The sequence below is a fragment of the Falco rusticolus genome, chromosome 3 (assembly GCF_015220075.1).
Source record: "Falco rusticolus isolate bFalRus1 chromosome 3, bFalRus1.pri, whole genome shotgun sequence".
Classification (NCBI taxonomy): domain Eukaryota; kingdom Metazoa; phylum Chordata; class Aves; order Falconiformes; family Falconidae; genus Falco; species Falco rusticolus.
The window spans coordinates 89,847,306-89,867,404 of NC_051189.1; the positions used below are offsets into that span (position 1 = coordinate 89,847,306).

General features: G+C 47.6%; 1 protein-coding gene across 1 annotated transcript in view; it reads left to right on the forward strand.

The window, feature by feature from the left end:
* The first annotated feature begins 1,013 nt into the window (after positions 1-1,013).
* Positions 1,014-20,099, forward strand: part of PHLPP1 (PH domain and leucine rich repeat protein phosphatase 1) — a 144,073-nt gene continuing 124,987 nt past the window's right edge. Inside the window, exon 1 of the mRNA XM_037379831.1 lies at positions 1,014-2,674. Within this exon, the coding sequence (XP_037235728.1) occupies positions 1,042-2,674 (1,633 nt within the window). The 5' untranslated portion in view covers positions 1,014-1,041. The remainder of the gene's footprint in view (positions 2,675-20,099) is intronic.

Here is a 20,099-nt window from a genome sequence, read left to right on the forward strand (position 1 = left end):
ATGTCTCTCTCAATCTTCTATCTGGATCATCTCTCTCCTCAGATGAGATGATTGCCAGGCTCAGTGCTTGGGTTCTGCGCTGAGACAGCCAACAGGGAGAACATGTCAGATCGGAAAGAATGGAACGGTTACGGTCACTGAACCTGTAAAATCGTTTTCCATATGCTGCCAGGTGGCTATTAACCAGCAATTACTGCTAAGCACTGACGTTCCTATTGAGGTGCAGCACAAGGGTGACTGTACACAGATCTTATTATCAGTACTCCAGGCCATACAGGTTCCCTTCACAGGTTAGTTCTGTTGAAACCTTCTGGTAAGGCTTAAGGAAGACAGCCATCGAAATAGGGACAAAGACTCTGAATAATTTTAACACGGGCTCAGCCCCGTGCCGTAAGGAGCGGTGGCACGTTACGCCTCTGCGGGGTCAGCGCGGGGAAGCGGAGTGATTTCCAGCACGTTCTGGGCTCCTGCCCTCACGCTTGGCCAGGAAGCAGGCTCTCGCCGACGGCTGCCCGGCCCCGGAGGCGGCGCGGAGAGGCGGGGAAGCCGGCCGGTGGATGGCGGGCAGGGCGGTAACGCACCGCGGGGCGCAGGCCGCGCCGAGCTGCCCGCGGGGCCTCCGCACCAGCGCGGGCGGGGGCCGCTACGGCGGGACCGCACCGTGAGGGGCGAGGGCGGGCCACAGAGCGACCACCCCCCGCCCGCCTGCTGGGGGAAAAGGCTGGGAGGCGGCCGCGCTGGGGGCGCCCGCCTGAGGGAAGGGAGCCCAGCCGCCCCCGCGGCCAACGGCAGCAGCGCCCGCCCGGCGCGGCGGGAAGCCGAACGGCGGGAGCAGGCGCTGCCGGGACTTGCAGGCGGGCGGCGCGGAACTGCACATCCCAGCGGCCCCCACGCACCGCGCCCCCCCTCCCCTCCTCAGCGCGGTCACGTTGTGTTTATTGGCGAGGCCCCGCCCCGCCGCGCGAGCGGTGGCGTCACCCTCGCGAGCCTCCCGCGCTCGGCGGCCCTTGTCAGCAGCGAGGCGGGGGCTGTTTAATATTCATGAGGCGCGGGGAGCCGGCGGGAGCGCGGGGAGCGGCGGCCGGCGCACTCGCCCTCTGCCTGCCTAATGGCGCTCGCGACAGCTGGGGAGCGGGGCTGAGCCGGGCGCGCGGCGCGAGGGCACCGGCGGAATGCGCCCCGCTGCTACGTAATCCCCCCCGGGACGCGACGCCGCGCTCCGCTCGGCCCCCCCCGCGCCGCGCCGGGCCGCCGAGCGGCGCTCCCAGCAGGGCGGCGGCGGCATCCCCGGCCCCGCGGGCGATGGAGCCCGCGCAGCAACGAGCGAGAGAAGCCCCGGCGGCGGGCGGCGGGCGGGGGGAGCTGGAGAGCGGCTCCCCGGGCAGGAGGAGTCAGGCGGCGCCCGGCGCGGAGAGCGGCGTGGAGCCGTCGGGCGGCGGCGGAGGGCAGCTGGACGGTAAAGGAGCCGGCGGCCCGCGGAGGAGGCGAGGGGGAGCTGGCGGCTTCGCTCCCCCCGCGGCGCTGGCGGCCAGCGGGACCCCGGCGGCCCCCGGCGGGGCCGGCAACGCCAACTCCCTGCTCCTGCGGCGGGGGAGGCTGAAGAGGAACCTCTCCGCTGCCGCCTCCTCGCCCGCCGCTGCCCCCGGCGCCGCGCTGGGCACCCGCAGCTTGGACAGGAAAGCGCTGCTGCTGAAGCCGCCTCGGCAGCTGCAGCCCCTGCAGCCCCCGGAGCGGGACTGGGTGCGGCGGGACCTGCAGCGGGGCTGCGTCCACGTCTACGAGCGCCACATGAACTGCTACCTGCGCCCGGTGCTCTGCACCCTGGAGACCACAGCGGCCGAGGTGGCCGCCCGCCTGCAGCAGCTCGGCCACCGGGGCGGCAGCAGCGTGGTGCGGGTGCTGGGCAAAGCGGGCGCACCGCCGCAGCCCCCGCCCGAGCCCGAGCCGGCGGCGGCGGCCCCCGCCGAGGCGCCGCCCGAGCCGGCGGCGGAGGGGCAGCGGCCGCCGCCGGAGGAGAGGCCGAGGAGCCGGCGAGGGACGCGGAGCGGGCTGGCCGGAGGAGACCGCGGGGAGGCGGCGAGGCCAGGGCGCTTGCCGCTGGGCGGCAGCGCCGAGGAGGGCGACTCGGCCGGCGGCCGGCCGAGCCCGGCGCCCTCTGACTTGAGCCCCGGGGCGCCGCCGGCCGAGCTGTACCTGGCGGGGCCGCCGCTCTCCTGCCCCTCCCTCCTGGGGGAGCTGGGGCCGGCCGGCTCCGACACAGAGAGCTTCAGCCCCAGCGCCGAGAGCGTCTCCGACCGGCTGGATCCCTACAGCAGCGGCGGTTCGTCCTCCTCAGAGGAGCTGGAGGCGGAGCCGGTGCCCCCCGACGGAGTGGAAGCAGGTGCGGGGCCGGGCCGGGCCCCCCGCTGCCCAGGGGAGCTGCCCCCGGGGCGGGCAGGGGGGGCGCCGGCGGGCGCGGCCGGCGGGCGGGAGCTGCTGGCGGGGGCCGCGCCGCCGGGGCCGCCCGCCCTGTACGTGCAGCTCCACGGGGAGACCAGCCGGCGGCTGGAGGCCCACGAGAAGCCGCTGCAGATCCAGAACGACTACCTCTCCCAGCTGGGCTTCCGGGACCTGTGGCGGGTGCAGGAGGAGGGCATGGACTCGGAGACCGGCTGCCTCATCCGCTTCTACGCCGGTGAGCGGGGCGGAGGCGGGCGACCCTTGGGAGGGGACGACCTTCGGGGCGGGCGGGCGCGGCCCCGGCCGGCGGGGTCGGGGTGAGGAGAGGGCGGGCGGGCGGCTGGGCGCTGCCCCTCCACCGGGGCGGCCGCGGGGCTGCCCCTCTCGCGGGGAAGGTGCCCGCGGGCGTCGCCGCGCAGGGGAGGGGCCGTGCGGGGAGGTCCCCGGCGGCGGGCAGGGCTGCCCCAAGCCGGCGGCCGGGGGAAGTCGGGGTGCCGGCGGAGCTCCAGGCTGCCCCGAGGCTGTGCCAGGGCAGTCTCCCCTCCGCTCGGCGCCTGGGTAATGGAGGTCGCTCTCCCGCTGTGTGCCGTTTCCAGCAGCGGCGCTGGGCGTTCGAGGTTAACTCGGCCTTAATCTACCGCTTTCCCCAGCGACGGGAAACGCGCCGGTGCCGCTGCCGGGGACCGGAGGGCGAAGGGCGCTCCCCGGTGTCCGCAGGGCGCTGGCGGCGCGGCGGCTGCGGGGCGCTCCGGGACCGCCTGGCGGCGGCGCGGGGGGCGCGGCGGCGGGCTCGGCCGGGGGAGCTGCGCGCCGGGCTGCTCCTGAAATAGGTCGCAACTGTGCGGGGCGCGCACGTTGCCCAGCTGAGAACGGTGCATTCCCGCAGACAAAACCCTGTGCTGCCGTGGTGTTGGCGGTTGGGATCAGTTTTCCCGTTGATTAGCGTAGCGGGACTTCGCTGAAAGCCTGGGGCAGTAGGCGAGGAAAGTACACGAGTACAGGACGTTCTCTTTGAAAGCAGGGTAGTCAAAACCTCCGTAATGAAAAGGCAGAAGCTTTTAATGTAGCTTTGCTGTTACGGCTTACAGTACAGAATTTTGGGAGCATTGGGTGGAAAAGTTAGCTCCCACGTTGTAATTATGCAACCTTCTGCAGTTTGGGAGAGGTTTAAAAATACCTTGTGTGTCAGTTGAATTGGTTTGTATGAAATACTGTGATCTTGGAACTCCCTGGGTTTTAACTGTCCTGTCCGTCTCTCCGACAAGGAGAAATTGTTTAATGTCCAAGTAAGCATTCCAACACCTGGTAAGTTTGCCTGTGAAATGGGTAAATGTGGTATCCAAAGCTAAGGTCATGCTAGTGGAGTAGCAAATGCCATCCATCCCCTTGCCGGCTTGGCTGAGCGGGGTGATCCTTCACTGAACCGTGAGAATTCCGTGCTTTTAACTGTGAAAAATAACGAGATTCTTCTTCCCTCGAGTGAATGCCACTGAATGTCAAATAGAGGCGGTAATGGCGGGGTGGGAAGGAGAGCAGTACGATAGATAAGTGCCCTTCTTTATTCAGGAGAGAATGTGGGAGTGGTGGTGAGTGGTCAGTTCAGCCTTTCTTCAGATTTCTTGGTCTGTTGTATAATGACCCCAGCGTAATGAGTGCAGAAGTAGTGTTTGTACAAGGGGTTGGGTTGACAGAAATACGTTAGATTATGCTTGGGTTAGAAAGGAGCTAAAATACTTTTTTTTCCCCAGATGATGATGGTGGTCTGCATGTTTCTCCACTGAGCTGTTTGAGGGTGGAAGTCAGCAGGTGATGCTGGAAGGGATGTTGGCTTCCTGTATTTCCAGTTATCCCAGTGTTAAATGAGGATGCACAGATATGTTTTAAAATGGGACAGCTGTGTGCATCCTTTCCCTAACAGGATGTGTTCTAAAGAAAACACAATCAGAAAACATAACTGAGTCTTACACACAGTTAACCGTTTGCATGTAGCTTTTATGCATTAAATAATTCTTTATGCTAAATGTGGAGGTTCCAACTCTGTTTTATTTCAGTGGCTCAACTTGATTGCTAATGTAACTTGTACATTTGGGACTACTTTGTACAAAACTACTAAATAGGAATGTATTTTTATATGCATACATAGGATTAAATTAATGCAAATTTATTTCGCAAGTTCACATGCTAAGAAGTATGCTTCTGTACTTCCGAAGTGCAGTGTTTTTTGAAATCCTTCTCTCTTTGAAGGGATCTGTAATTAACATTTAAACCACCTGTGATCAGGTGCTTGTAGCAGAATGGTTGCAGCATCTAATATACCAGACCAGCCAAAACCAGCTAAGAAAATATTACTGTCGTGTAATCATACTGATTTTATGTAACTGTCTTGGCAGGTTGTCTCTGCTTCCTTATTTTATACACACCCACCCCCACCCCACCCCCAAAGATGAAAGGGAGGGAAGGAGAGGCACTTAAAAAGAATACTCATCAAATTAAACTGGAAAAGGGAGCGGTTTTTGGCCCCGAAGTTAGGGTGTTTTGCTTAGGAGAAGTACCTTTTTTTTTTTTTTTTTTTTTTAATAAATGATCCTCTAGGATCATACCCTAAGGAAAGCTTTAGAACAGTGATTTCCTGTTTGCCTGGGACTTCATTGGTTTAAGCAGCCTGGCTTGTCCCAGTAGATAAGAGAACCACTAGCATCTCTATCCCTGTAATTTCCTGCATGCTGTCTCAGTAGGATTTGGGGATCCTGGTCTTGTACCGATGTAAAATGGCATAAACCTAGGCTGGATTTATTGCATTGCTCCTAAAAAGAATTCTTTCACCTAATCCCCTTGGAGTTGGGAGAGAAGAGGGCACAGTGGTGACTTTCGGGTTTTTTTTATTCCTGGGGAGAGACAGTTTTAAGGCTGGAAGACTGCTATACTGAAGCTTGACGTTAACAGACTCCAAATAAGATGGTACAGCCAATGGTTGTACTGATTACTGTAGGTTGGTAATACGTCTAGTTGTGAAATCTGGAAAATACAGATTTAAAAAAAAAAATTGCAAGGAGAATTGCGGAGAATCAGCATTTTTTTACTTTGACAAAACAGCTTTCTTAATAAGCAGCAGTCCACAAACATTCTGCAAATGAAATATCTGTTCTTTTAATGCAGAATTCCAAATTTAAAAGCCCCCAAACGTGATACTGGGATGGTAAAAGTACTTTCTGTACTTTGCCTTGGTTTGTTTCAGAATGTGGTTAATGCATCTTTATTTTGGTATCTCCTCTTCTTTTCTTACTTTAGAGTGTGGCTTATTTCTTCAGTCTCTTGACTCTGAGCATTAAACAGATAATGCTGTTGCCAAAACAGAACAAAATCCCCTACAGCTTCAAGGATCTGATCCTACTCCCTGTAATAACAATTTGAGCAGAACTGGGTGTTATCGACTGGTCATACTTGTCAACTATGTCAGCTTTTCTTTGTTGAAATCTATCTCAACAAAAGATGCTGTCCTCAAAGTTTGAAATACTTAATCTCTATTTAAAAGGATATGGTTAAATAGCTTTTCACTGACATATTACGTTACAGTTATGGAACTGTGTAAGAATCTGTGGTGCAATTACAGTCATGGTATTGTCACTGGGAGACCGATCAGATCAGACTTACTAAACTGTTCCTAAAACCATAAGAAGGCTCTAATCCAGAGGGCTTCTTGCAAACAAGTTACGGTATCCCTTATTGCTCTCTAAAAATAATTTTTCTAAAACATGAGTTGTCCAAGTGGCCTTGACTTCTCTGTAATTTGTCTGTAGGAGGAAAAATAGAGTAATGCACCAATCTCATAATTTAAAAACTGCAAACCCCCCTTATTTGTCTTAAGACTTTAGATCAAGAGTAAGTGTAGAATCATATGCAGTGCTGTGTTCGGGAGCATGGCAAGGAGCATGAGTAACATGATCTTGGTCTTGAAGACTGGTTCGGTACAATGGATGTTTGAGGCTTTTTTGTTTTACTACTGAAAGGTGATGTTGTTTGTGATTCTGGCACTTGGCCATCATTAAATTCTCCGCTCTTTGATGTGACATAGGGCTTCAGCACCTGCTGGCGTCATCAAATATATCACTTTTGAGTAGATGATTGCCTATAGGCAGAATATTAAGAAATGCCAGATGTAATTAGGGGTGTTAATTTTACAACTGGCTGTCACATTTTATTTGTGAAGAGATGCTTTTTGCTCATGTGACCTTTTAGAAAGCTGCAAGGAGAAACAAATCCAGTTTTGTCTTAAAATTCATTACAAGGAATGTTTGTATGAAGATAAGGGTGGGAAGATATTTTCAGGATCAGTTGCAGTAATCTAAGCAATTGTTTGGTTGATTTATTTTTAATTAAGAAGTACACTTAGTAGTTGGGGTCACATTAAGACTTGAAGCTACAAGGATGGAAACATGGTTTTAGATGCCTACTCTTACATGGAAACACTGTAGGCCTGGCAATGCTGAATGTTGTGGAATGTGACATGTATCGAATCGATAGCTGCTTGGTGCAGTTCAGCTATTTAGCTCATTGGTAAACTCGATTTAAGATGACTAAGTGCCATTTGAGGGGGTGGAAACGTGCCAAGGACAGACCTGCTTCTTCACTGAGGGTAGGAGAACAGCTGTGCCCTGAAGAGCTGCCTTTGGAGCACTGACTTAGTTCTGAAATCCATTTATCTTAGTTAACATGAAATAAATTAATTCACATTAGTGCGAATGGATGTTTTTTTTACAGATGTGATTGGATAGGAGAGGTCTCTGTGAACTTGTCTGAAACTGAAAGGGAAAAAAATCTCTGCCTAGGGCTGCAATGTTCTTGATTTTGATTTTTATTTTTTTTCCTTCCTAACATGACTTGGATGTACATTCTTTTACCTTGTAATCATTTATGTTTTGGCATCTCCTGCAGAGAGAAGTTATACCTAAAACTTGCCACTTTGGGAAATTACCTCATTTCAAATATATAACGTGTTTAAAGCCAAGCTTTGTCCTTGGTGGGACCAAAGCAGTGAAATTTCTAGTCTGGTTCTGCAGGAAAGTTTAAAATGGCTGCAGTGCCTTTGGCTTGCTCCACCTGTTCATGTGCATAGCCATTTGCTTATCTCCTTGCAGTTGGAATGGGGTCTTTCTAAGGTAGGCAGTTTTGGGGGCTCTGAGGGCACAGTGGCCTTTCCTGCGCAGGAGGAGCCCTGCAGATAATGCTGGAATGCTGCTGAGGCCGCAGCTGAGCTTGGTATGTGACAGCTGTTAAGTACAATGGTTTTTGCAACTTTAAAATTCCGTTGTACTCCTGGCTAGCATCCATAATTTAAGTATGTGTGAAGTACCAACACGGGAAATTTCAGTGTGATGTACAGAAGAGTTACTATATATACTAAATATGTAGTACCTAAACTGATATGTCCAGGAGCAGAATTTCCTCACTGCTGTGCAGAATACACAGAATACAGCATTCTTTTTTTTTCTTTTTCTTCTCTTTCTTTTCTCTGTATGTATCTTGATACTACCCCTCTTCCCAGATCTCACCAGTTATTTCCCTTTTTCCTTTTTTTTTTTTTTTTTTTTTTCCTTGAAACTGTGCATAAACATCCTCTTGATGATGGAACTGCTGGTATACCTAAAAGCCCTTGTGCAATTAAAACATCCATCTGTTCTGTTAGGGCACTGACAGACTGCTATGCATCTAAAGCACTACATGGCTCTTGGGAAGATACTACTTAATAGTACTTAAAAAAGAAACATTCATTTGAAACAGTGTTAGCAACTGGTAGGTGCTTCTTAATTACCAAAAATTACTTGGTAGTTTTATAAAACCATATAAAGAGAAATTTCTTTGGTCTCTAAATGATCCCCTAGAAAAGAGCAATATCAAGCACCATGTCTGAGAAGGTCAGTTCGAAAACTATGCATACAGAATTCCATAGAATAGAATCTTGAGAGAGAAATCCTGAAGAGTGCTGCTTGTTACACTCAGCTTTTTAGTTTGGAGGGGACCTGTACCTTGCACACTTATAGCTATATTTCCCTCTACCTTTAAGAGGTGGTCATTTTAAATTGTTTCAGCTATTAGTGTCTTGATTTAGGAGGGGAAAGAAAAAAAAAAAAAAAAAGAAAATGAAACCAAAGACTGACTTTCTGTTTGCCTTGGATAGTAGAAGCAAAGGCTTAGTCTTCAGTATTTCATGATGTCACTGCTTGTGGAATGGAGCACACTGGCATTTTAGATCAGATAAATCTGCGCATGGACTTGTTCTCAGCTTCCCTTGACTCAATTTTATTGCTCTATTTTAGAACTTTTGCTCAAATGAGGATTTGCACTCTGGGAAGCTGTATGTCTGAAATAGCCCTGTATTAACTTTATTCTGTGACCCAGCGAACTGAATATTGTGTTTACCTTTGAGCGTTTTTTTTTTTTTTTTTTTTTGGTAAGGTCTCTTGGTGTGGATTCAAATGGAATAGGCTGATGCTTGGAGTCAGTTGCAGTTGTGTGAGGAAACTGACTCAAGTAAAAAGGATGGAGTGGGGTGTACTAATGTCTCTTCTGTTTTGTAAGCTTTTCTATCTTGGCCATGCAATTCCAGCTTACTTTTTCCTTCTCAAAGCTGCTTAAGAGAAATGCAATGAACCTTTGTAAACAACTAAAAAGTTTTAAACTTGGTGAAAAATGAATGTGTCGTAACTTTTTCTAGATTTGGCTCTAAGACGGGAATCCTGAAATACTAAGCTTCTCACAAGATATTTAAGAAACTTCAGAGGAAGACAATGTCCTCATTTTTAAGATGGTCGATACAGTCTAGATTATGGTAATCAATTGTCAGATTGGAAACCTAAGTTAAAATTCCAACTGTGTGCTAATGACAGAGTTGTGTATAGATTTGAGGTAGTTAAGCTCTACAGATTTTATGTTGGAAAGTTTCTGTGAAAATTCTAGATTTTCAGCTTCATGCTTCACTTAAAAGTGCCTAATTTTATTCTTTGTGTAATTTCTGTCCTTAACATAAATATAATTTTCAAAAAATAACCAGTGACAAATTCTAATTAAATGTTTTCCCACTGATTGGTGTTAAATACCAAAACAGTCTTAGGTATTGGAGAATTTTAAACTTAAAATATATCATAAATAAAAAGACTTAATTGCCTTTTAATTTACTTTTTGTCATATGTGTGCTATCTAATAAAATGTTACACGCAAAGAATAAGCATCACCTGCCTGTTGGAATGCAGCAGCTGTCGTAACAGCATGGAAGGACCTATGTGGGTTGTAACTGAATAACACTATTGTGTCCCACTGAAATTTTGTTCAGGATTTCGGGTAGGCAAAATTAATAGTATAACCAGTTTTTTTGTGGTGTCCGGGCTGGGACAGCCGCTTATGGGGGGGTGTGTGTGTGTTTTTAAAAAAAACCAAAGCACTGGCAGGAATTGCCATTTGGATTCCTGTCTGTAAGTTACCACAGCTGTGGTCACCCCCTCCATGCACTCTGCCACTGTCACATAAAATCATTTAGTTATGTAAGTTGATAATCCAAATTCTTTTTGCCAGTTGCCACAATCAGGATTCCTTTTGCTCCCCTGTTCAGCTAACTAGCTTGTCCTGGCCCTTTGGGACTGATGTCTGAGACTTTCTGCTCCTGTGGTTGTGGTTAAAATATAAGGAAGAATGGGAATTTTGCCAAATCTCGTGGGTTTTTTTGCACACCAACACCCCCCCCCCCCCCCCCCCCCAAGTTATTTAGGGGGCAAAAATTGTTCTTTGAAGAATATTGCATTTAAAAATGACAACTGTTAAATTGGGAAGAAAGGCCTCCTGGAGTGAAGAGTCATTTAATTTCACAACATAGCATACTATTCTTTGAAGCTTTTTCTGTCGATGGGGAAGTAAAATTTCTTCCAGCTGGCTTTGACTTATTTGGAGGGATGCTGAAAATACTCGTTGCCCAACTAACTGTGTTCCTCGATTTGAATAAGCTAAGAATAACTATTTACATATTGATGTAAAATACTGAGTTTCAGTGGATTTTTTTCTCTGGTTTTATCTAGCTTAGTTCTCGGTGTATAAGGAAAGTGGAATTCTGTAAGTGGAGAAGATTTTTGAAGTTTAACTCAACATTTTTTGTGGGTCAGAGGTAAATTTGGCCCTCTACAGGCTATTAATTGTTCCTGGTCTTGTCCAATGGCAACGAGAATCTTCAAACCAACTTCACTAGGATCTGAATTGTATTCATAATTCTCAAAACCCCATAATAGCCACTTGAACCGGTTCCTCTCATCTGCAAGCACTCCAAGTGCCATGCCAACTTATTTAAATAAAGACAAAACAAATGGGCCTTGCTCCAAGGGGTAACGAGATGCTGGAATGCCTTTGAAGTTCAGGACCCTAGGCTGTAGGTGCGATTTACATAAACCTCGTTAGGTAATCTGAATGCAGTTTCTTTTCCTGTTTGTTCGATTTATGAAGCTTTGTGTCCAAAGAGAAAGAGATAGTAAGACCTGTAATTAAGATAAGTAGCAAGCCACTCCTTGTCTGAATGCTGCTCTGGCGAGGAGAGAGTTTCAGATGCAGCATTAAGGGTAGAACAAAACCTGTGATTCAGGCACCTTCAGTTGATAGGGATAATACCAACTCTTTCCCTTTGAAAAAGCTGCATGCCTCTTTAAACAATAACTGTGCCTAGTTCAACCGAGTATTTGCTTTAAAATAAATGGTACAGAAAAGCTTAAAGTTCTTACTAGCAACGATTTTTGATTTTATGTACACCATAGATGGTCTGTCTAAGCAGCTCTCATGAGTTTTAAAGCTACCTTGAAAGTAGGACGTTTCTAAGTGGACAGTGAGTTTTTCCGATCAGAACTGCATACAATGATGTTTTGTTGTTCTCAATCAACCACTTGCTTTTTCTTCCTGTCTGATCCTCTTTAACCTTTTTTTAAAGCAGATAAGAAGCAGTAGCAATGAGTTTGTGGTAAGAGCACTGCAAGCAGCAAAGCTAACTTGATACGCAATCTGCTTGCTCATATGATTGGTCAGATCTACCAGTGACAACTTATAACCAGTTATTTTATGATTGCTGACTCAAATTCTAAGTGCTGGGGGAATGTATTTTTCCTTCTACTGTGTGTTACTTAGTGGGACAGATGGACCTCTGGGGGACAACACAGAAATAGTTTTATTTATTAAACATAATTACGTCTGAGACAACCTAATATTGTATGTCACAATTGGCTTTCGCATCTATGTATATTTGCTTTCATGCTATGAAGCTTGCCTGTTGGAATAAAAAAATTAATGACAAAAACTGTTATGAATGAAGTGGTGGAAGAAGGCTAGCGTGTACAATGTACTGAAGTAAGCAGGTTGGGAGCTTTTGGTTTCTGGTACCAGTATTGCATGGCTACAAACACAAAGGCAAGATAGTTTGCAGGTTGTCAATGGGAATATTTCTCAAAGTGAAGTTAAATCACATATGTGTGGGAGATGCAATTTAACATTTCAGAAATACCAACAGGAGCTTGTTGAAAGCTGTGTAATACGTAATTATACGAAAGGGCTCCCCCTGCCCCCCATTTCAGTCCTGGAGTTGAGGATTTTTAATGTACTGTCTTGATAAAAGCGTGGAGCTCATAGTGTGGTTGTATGGATTGAAATTTCAATGGTTAGAAGTAGACCTGAGTTTGTATCCTTTCAGAGCAAGCAGTTAACATTTCTGTCCAGGGTGTCCGAGCTAATAAAAGGGAGGATTGGCTGAAAATGAGAATCTGGACTCTTTGAAGTGTCCAAGCTCTCTGAAGTAGCTGTGGATGTGAGGCTTTTTTGTTTTCTTTTTTGTTTTGTGTGGCATGAAAATTATGGTCCCTTGTTTGTATCAACCAAAATAGAATCTGTAGTCTGTATATTCCCTGTGAATAAACTGAAGATTAGTGATACATTTCAGACTATTAAATGCAGAAAGTGTTTCCATTTCATAAGTTCCAGAACAATGGTATCAACTGTATAAGTACATTCATTCCCCTTAAGATTAGACTATAGCACTGAGTGTGTCTCTTTAATCTTCTTAATGAAATGACAACTTTAATTCCTGCTAATACGAGAAGAGTAATTACGTTATTTTACTTTATTCTACTTTACAGATTCCATCTTGGAAGTGTCCCTTGTAAGAAAAACAATTTTGGAATGTTTCTTTTCTGAATTCATGTGATAAAAAAATCCTAGTTTATTTTGTAACTTCCGTTTTTTTCATCATTGAAACCTAGAATGAAAATATCTTCATCAGTATCGTTAGATATCATAGTACAGAGATTAAGATGCTTTATAGCCTGCAGTGGACTAAGCCATATTTCTTCTGTCAGTGTCAGAATAAGCGTTTATCTGGAGAAAATGGTCTACTACAGCCTGGGGTACAATAATGTATTTAATTTGCAACACCAGGTGGGGTGTGATCCTTTACATAGTGCTCCACTGGAGTGTGGGCAGATTCAGCACCTCTCGCTGCTTCGGTTTTGTGTTAATATGAGCGTATTTTGAGTTCCTGGCAAATAACTGATATTACTTACACTCTGGAGATGAGGGAATGCAGATTTGTCACCTTAGTTGTGAACAGTGCTGTCTTGAGGCTGTCAGGAGATTGCAAAGCACAGATCAGCTGTAGATACTTTTAGCCTACAATATGCAGCTAAACTATTTTTTTTCTTTTTCCTTTTGTTTTTTTTCCCTCCCTCCTTTTTCCCTCCCTCCTTTTTCCCTCCCTCCTTTTTCCCTCCCTCCTTTTTCCCTCCCTCCTTTTTCCCTCCCTCCTTTTTCCCTCCCTCCTTTTCCCTCCCTCCTTTTTCCCTCCCTCCTTTTTCCTCCCTCCTTTTTCCCTCCCTCCTTTTTCCCTCCTCCTTTTTCCCCTCCCTCCCTTTTTCCTCCCTCCTTTTTCCCTCCCTCCTTTTTCCCTCCCCTCTTTTTCCCCTCCCTCCTTTTTCCCTCCCTCCTTTTTCCCTCCCTCCTTTTTCCCTCCCTCCTTTTCCCTCCCTCCTTTTCCCTCCCTCCTTTTTCCCTCCCTCCTTTTTCCCTCCCTCCTTTTTCCCTCCTCCTTTTTCCCTCCCTCCTTTTTCCCTCCCTCCTTTTTCCCTCCCTCCTTTTTCCCTCCCTCCTTTTTCCCTCCCTCCTTTTTCCCTCCCTCCTTTTTCCCTCCCCTCCTTTTTCCCTCCTCCTTTTTTCCCTCCCTCCTTTTTCCCTCCCTCCTTTTTCCCTCCCTCCTTTTTCCTCCTCCCTCCCTTTTTCCCTCCCTCCTTTTTTCCCTCCCTCCTTTTTCCCTCCCTCCTTTTTCCCTCCCTCCTTTTTCCCTCCCTCCTTTTTCCCTCCCTCCTTTTTCCCTCCCTCCTTTTTCCCTCCCTCCTTTTTCCCTCCCTCCTTTTTTCCCTCCCTCCTTTTTCCCCTCCCTCCTTTTTCCCTCCCTCCTTTTTCCCTCCCTCCTTTTTCCCTCCCTCCTTTTTCCCTCCCTCCTTTTTCCCTCCCTCCTTTTTCCCTCCCTCCTTTTTCCCTCCCTCCTTTTTCCCTCCCTCCTTTTTCCCTCCCTCCTTTTTCCCTCCCTCCTTTTTCCCTTTTCTTGTGGAGAAGAGCTTTAATTGTAGCATGGTTAACACAGGGCTGAAAAAATAAATAAGCAAAATCCTCTCCAGAAAGTCCCAGCGCACAGCTACAACAAATTGCTTTGCCTGTTTATGTTAACAATGTAGGATCAGGCAACAGTGTAGTCAAAAGAGATTCAAAAAGCACAGCCTTAAAGGGGTTTAAGGTATATTGTACTTTTGTATTGTAGAAACGAGCACGTGAAAAATTTGGTTTGTTTTTTGTTTAAATAAAAAAAATCCTTTTTCACATGTATGTTTTTCACCCATCAGTACATCTCTTGTAAATGTAGGGTTTTAAGAGGCAAAGGTTGTGGCCTACATAATGTCCTCGAAGTGCTTGTCTCTAAGAAAAATTTGTGAACTAGTTATGAAACTACAAAGCAAGGCTAATCTTGCATAGTAATAATTGGATGTACTGAATCTTTAATGTTAAACTGACTTGTAAACAGTGGTATTACATGGGGAATATCTGTAAAGCTTATGCTTTTCAGCAATGTGTGCAGCAAATGTAGAGGAAATTCAGCACTTGGCAGTGCTTTCTTGCTAGCTGTCACCAGGTAAGCTGGGCATGATCAACTGGTCAAGTTAAAAAAATAAGCAGTTAGCAATCATTGTCCTTTCTGAATTGTGGACAAAGGTTCTGCTAAGGTATGTGGTGTAGTCCAAGTCTAGTCTTGTCTTGTAGCCCTGAAAAAGGATCGATTCCTGGTAAGCAGGTTGTGGGGACTCGGTGTCCAGGAGAGGACTGCGCATGTGTACTTGCCATGGGGAAATGCAAGAGTAACTGCAATTTTCATAGGGGTGCACTGGTCTTGCACCTATATGTTGTCTTCATTCTGTGAGGTTCTTGACAATGTCGCACTTAAAGAATTGATGAATTGCCTTTCTGGATGTGGTATTGTTACTTCAAGTTTGCCTAGATGCTGTGCCTGTTGGCAAGCCTTGGTCAGACATGTTATTTGACACTGTCTTCAATAGGTCCTTTGGCCATTGCGCCTTAGCACTCTGCGGGTTTTTGGGTTGCACTGGCTTTTTGCATTCAGGTTTCACTTGTGCTCAGCTCTTTATTGCTCATATCCACTAATTTTTCTAAACAGATAGGGTATGTACTCAGTTAAAAATCCTTTGAGCCTTTTTCCATAGACATGGTTATACTGCTTTGCAGCAAAATGTGTAGTTGTTCAAAGACAGCTGGAGACTAATGTCTGACCTTCATACCTCATGTAGATGCTGTCCATACCAAAACAAATGCTGTGGCATAGAGTTAATACCCACTAACCTTTTCATAGCAGAAATGTCTGAATATAGCAGTGTTTCCATCCACAGTAGCAGAGAAACAGCACAATATCCTTATTTCCCTAACAAAAAAATTAGGCAAACATTGTCTTATCATCTATACATAAACATCCTGTTTTGTCTTTTCGGATTCTCTTGGGCATTTGCTTCTCTGCACTGGAGTTACTGCTGTTCTTTTGGCAACTCATGCTTAGAAGAGTATACCCTCGTGGGACTGTCTGCAGGCAGGCATGCCTGGCTTCTTTGCTTTGAATGTGAGTATTTGTTTGCGTCCCTTCTTGTTAGTGAAAAGCGTGGCCGTAGCTAGTTGCAGGTCTCATTAAGCCATGTTGGCATGGCCACTAATCTGAGCATTTCACTGTGACTTGAATTGATGGAAGGCTGTCACCTTTCTGGAGGTGCTGGTATTGGTAGAGGTGTCACGTGTAACAGGCCGAGTTCCCGAATAGTAATCGGGGTTAGCTGAACTGATGAGTACACTGATTTGTGCATCACTTTAATCGTTCCTGCTATGTGCTGTTCTCACCCTATCCATTTTGTTGCATGTATGTGAGACTGTTGAGAGATTTGGTGGAAGGTAAGAGGAAGTTGCACAATTTTGTTTCCTAATGACTTCTAAGGCCATTATGAGTGCATTCATTCCTTGCTAGTTGTAAAGAGAGGGAAGGTAGGACATGGTTGGAAAAAAATGTAGAGGTTTTGCCTTTTCACTGTTTGCTGTTGTAGTTACTCTTATTCATGTGTGTGCTTTAGTTTTTACTGAAGGCAGTTGAAATGAAAAGAGGATTTAAATGCTGACATATGAGTGCATCTGGTCAGGGGTTGAAGGTAGAGAGGTAAATACTATTGTAGCTTGCTTGAAAGTGCCGTGAGCTTTATAGAGTCATGGAATGGTCAGTGTTGGAAGGGACCTGTGAAGATCATCTGGTCCAGCCCCCTGCTAAAGCAGGCTCACCCAGAGCAGGTTGCACAGAGTCATGTCCAGGTGAGTTTTGAATGTCTGCAGAGAAGGAGACTCCGCAGCCTCTCTGGGCAGCCTGTGCCAGTGCTGTCACTCTCAAGGTACAGAAGTTTTTCCTTACATTCAGAAGGAACTTCTTGTGTTTCCGTTTGCGCCCACTGCCCCTTGCCCTGTCGCTGGGCACCACTGAAAGGAGCCTGGCCCCGGCCTCTGGGCACTCGCCCTTGAGGTATTTGCAGACCTTGATAAGGTCCCCTCTCAGGCTTCTCTTCTCCAGGCTGAACAGGCCCAGCTCTCCCAGCCTTTCCTCACCAGGGAGGTGCTCCAGCCCCCTCACCATCGCCATGGCCCTCCGCTGGCCCCTCCCCAGCAGTTCCCAGTCTCCCCTGAACTGGGGAGCCCAGCACTGGACCCAGCACTCCAGGTGCGGCCTCAGCAGGGCCGAGCAGAGGGGCAGGATCACCTCCCTCGACCTGCTGGCCACGCTCCTCCTCACGCACCCCAGGGTCCCGTGGGCCTTCTTGGCCACCAGGGCACACTGCTGGCCCACGGGCAACTGGCTGCCCACCAGCACTGCCAGGTCCTTCCCCGCAGAGCTGCCTCCCAGCCCGTGCTGGTGCGCGGGGCTGTCCCTCCCCAGGGCAGGACCCTGCACGGGCCTTTGCTGAACCCCATGAGGTCCCTCTCCGCCAGCTCTCCGGCCTGCCCAGGCCTCGCTGAATGGCAGCGCAGCCTTCGGGTGGATCAGCCGCTCCTCCCAGCTCTGTATCGTCAGCGACTTGCTGAGGGCGCTTCTGCCCCTTCGTCCAGGTCACTGATGAGTCAGTTGGACAGGACTGGACCCAGCAGTGACCCCTGTGGAACACCGCAAGCTGCAGGCCTCCAGTTAGCCACTGCCCCACTGATCACAACCCTGTGAGCTCTGCTGTTCAGCCAATTCTCAATCTGCCTCACTGTCCACCCATCTAGTCCACGCTTCCTAAGTTTACATACGAGGATGTTATGGGAGACAGTGTCAAAAGTCTTGCTGAGGTCAATGTAGACAACATCCCCTGTTCCCCCCCTCATCTACCCAGCCACTCATTCCATCATAGAAGGCTATCAGGTTGGTCAGGCATGATTTCCCCTTGTTGAATCCATGTTGACTGCTCCTGATAAGCTTCTTTTCCTCCACATGCCTAGAGATGACCTCCTGGATGACTTGTGCCATCACCTTTCCAGGGATGGAGGTGAGGCTGACTGGCCTGTAGTTTCCTGGGTCCTCCTTCTTGCCCTTTTTGAAGGCTCAAGTTGACACTGGCTTTCCTCCAGTCCTCAGGCACCTCTCCTGTCCTCCATGACCTTTCAAAGATGATGGTGAGTGGTGTGTAGCCTTAACATCCCAGCTCCCTCAGCACTCGGGGGTGCATCCCATAGGGGCCCATGGGTCTCTGGGTGTCAGGGTGTTAGGTTTGCTTAAGTGGTCTCTAAAGTGATCCTCTTCAACCAAGGGAAAGTCTTCTTTCTCCAGACTTCTTCTCTTGCCTCCAGGGTCTGAGAAACTGGACTGATGGCCTTGGCAGTGAAGACTGAAGGAAAGAAGGCATTCAGTAACTCCGCCTTCTCTGTATTCTTAGTCACCAGGGAGCCCACCTCATTCAGCAGTGGGCCCGTGCTTTCCCTAGTCATTCTTTCTTGCTGATGTACTTGAAGAAACCCTTTTTCTTGTCCTTGACCTCCCTCACCAGATTTAATTCCATCCAGACCTTAGCTTTCCTCATTGCTTCCCTGCACGTGCTGACCACATTCCTATATTCCTCCCAAGTGGCTTGTCTTTTTCCACATTCCATAAATTTCCTTCTTCTGTTTGAGGTTTGCCAGAAGCTCCTTGTTCATCCAAGCAGGTCTCCTGCTGTCTTTGCTTGATTTCTTACTTATAAGGATGCAGCTGTCTTGAGCTTGGAGGAAGCGATGCTTGACGATTAGCCAGCTCTCTTGGCCCCCTACCATCTAGAACCCTAACCCATGGGATTTCTCCAAGTAGGTGCTTTGCAGGTGAATGAAGAGCAAAGGTAAAAAAAAAAAAATTATGGATGTGGTAAAGAATCATGGTTTGTCTCTAGCTGGTGAAGACTCTTGCCTGCAGGTAGAGAGAGCAGTGCTCTGCCACCATCGCCAGCTCTGCTGGACGCTGGCAGAAGTGTGGTGGTGACATCACCCCAAGGAGAAGGTTAGGCAGAGTCACTGGGGCTGCTTGTTCTGCACAGGCACTCGGGAAGGGGTTTCTTTCGTATGCTGTCTAATAGATTCAGCCTTTTATTTTATAATATAATTAAATAACCAAGCCTTTGTGAGGCTCCTGAATTCCTTTAATTTAGCGGCAGCACAGAAGCTGAATTCAGAGCATTCATGGGCCTGTACTATCTCCCTGACTACTTGCCAGGTCTATTCATGCTGTTCTGAGTGCAGGAAGTTCTCACATTCATTCAGGGTTGGGGGGGGGGTGGGGGTGGAAGGCGTTGTGTAGTTGGCTTTTTTTTTTTTTAAAGCAAGGGAAATGGTTATAAGGAAAATTCTTCAGTGATTCCATGGGACCAATTTACCAACTGTTAATCTGTGAGTAAATAATGGGAACAGTTTATACACTTGGCAGCTCTTGAGAAAGAGCAAAGAATCATGAGAAGTTCACAGTCCACAGCCCCAAGATAGCTGAATACTTTGGTATGTTAGGATTTGTCTGAACAGGGATAGACCAGCACTTTTTTGTTAGCTCATGTAATCTTATATATTCTGAAGTACTAAGTTTGACGCGGAAAACTTTACTCTGGCATGTGGTAGCTGACTGCTTATACTTAACTTGCTCAAGTTAAATAATTCTTTCTCTACTCGAATTCTAATGCTCTAGCCAATATGTTCATCTTCTACAGACTGACTTGCTAATGCTATCAAGGAGGGGTTGAGGACGTGTATTTGCTGCCTGGTGAAGCAAAGGGGGAAGGTGGTGACAGTGGCTTTCCTTTGGCTCAAGAGAAGGGTAGAGGTTGAGAGGACAAGAAGGTGAGACAAAACTGAGAAAGCAATGACTAAAAGAGAGTAGACAGGAATTACAAAATTCTTTGCGAACTTCAACATTTGTTTCACTTCCCAGGAGCTGTCCCACATCTCTAAGCTGTGGTATCTAATCTTTATAACTAGATACCACAGTGACAGACGTAATTGACATGTGTGAAGTGCATAGGCAAAAGGAAAGTGACTTCTCAGTGTGGGTTTCCTGCTGGTGCAACTGATGCGTTGTGGGAAGTGTGCAGCTATCTAGGGTGAGCATAGCAGGTATTCAACAGGTTGCATTTTCACCAAAACAAACAGAATTGAGGTAGTACACACTCTCATGCAGGGTTGATGTTCACTTGTAAACTTCTGTGTCTGGATCCTCTGTTGCAGAATGGAAAGAGAAGTGCTTGACAGAGCAGTGGATATACACCATTTGGTAACTGTGAATGAGCAGTAAAGTCCATAGCTGAAAACCTTTTAATGTAGACAGGGTGAGCTATATCTAACGTGTTCCATCTGGAAACTGAATTGGAGGTGAGGAATCCAAAGTTTGTCGCTCTGGCTCATAGGATGTACTTTACATCCTATACTACATAGGATGTACAGAAGCGTTTTTATGCTGGGGTATAAAACTTGCAAGGCAATGTACCCTTTCAAATAATGTTTTAAACTTAGATTACCTTAAGTCTAAGTAATCATCTTTATAAGCCTCCACCTTTATTGGGATCGTGGCGTGC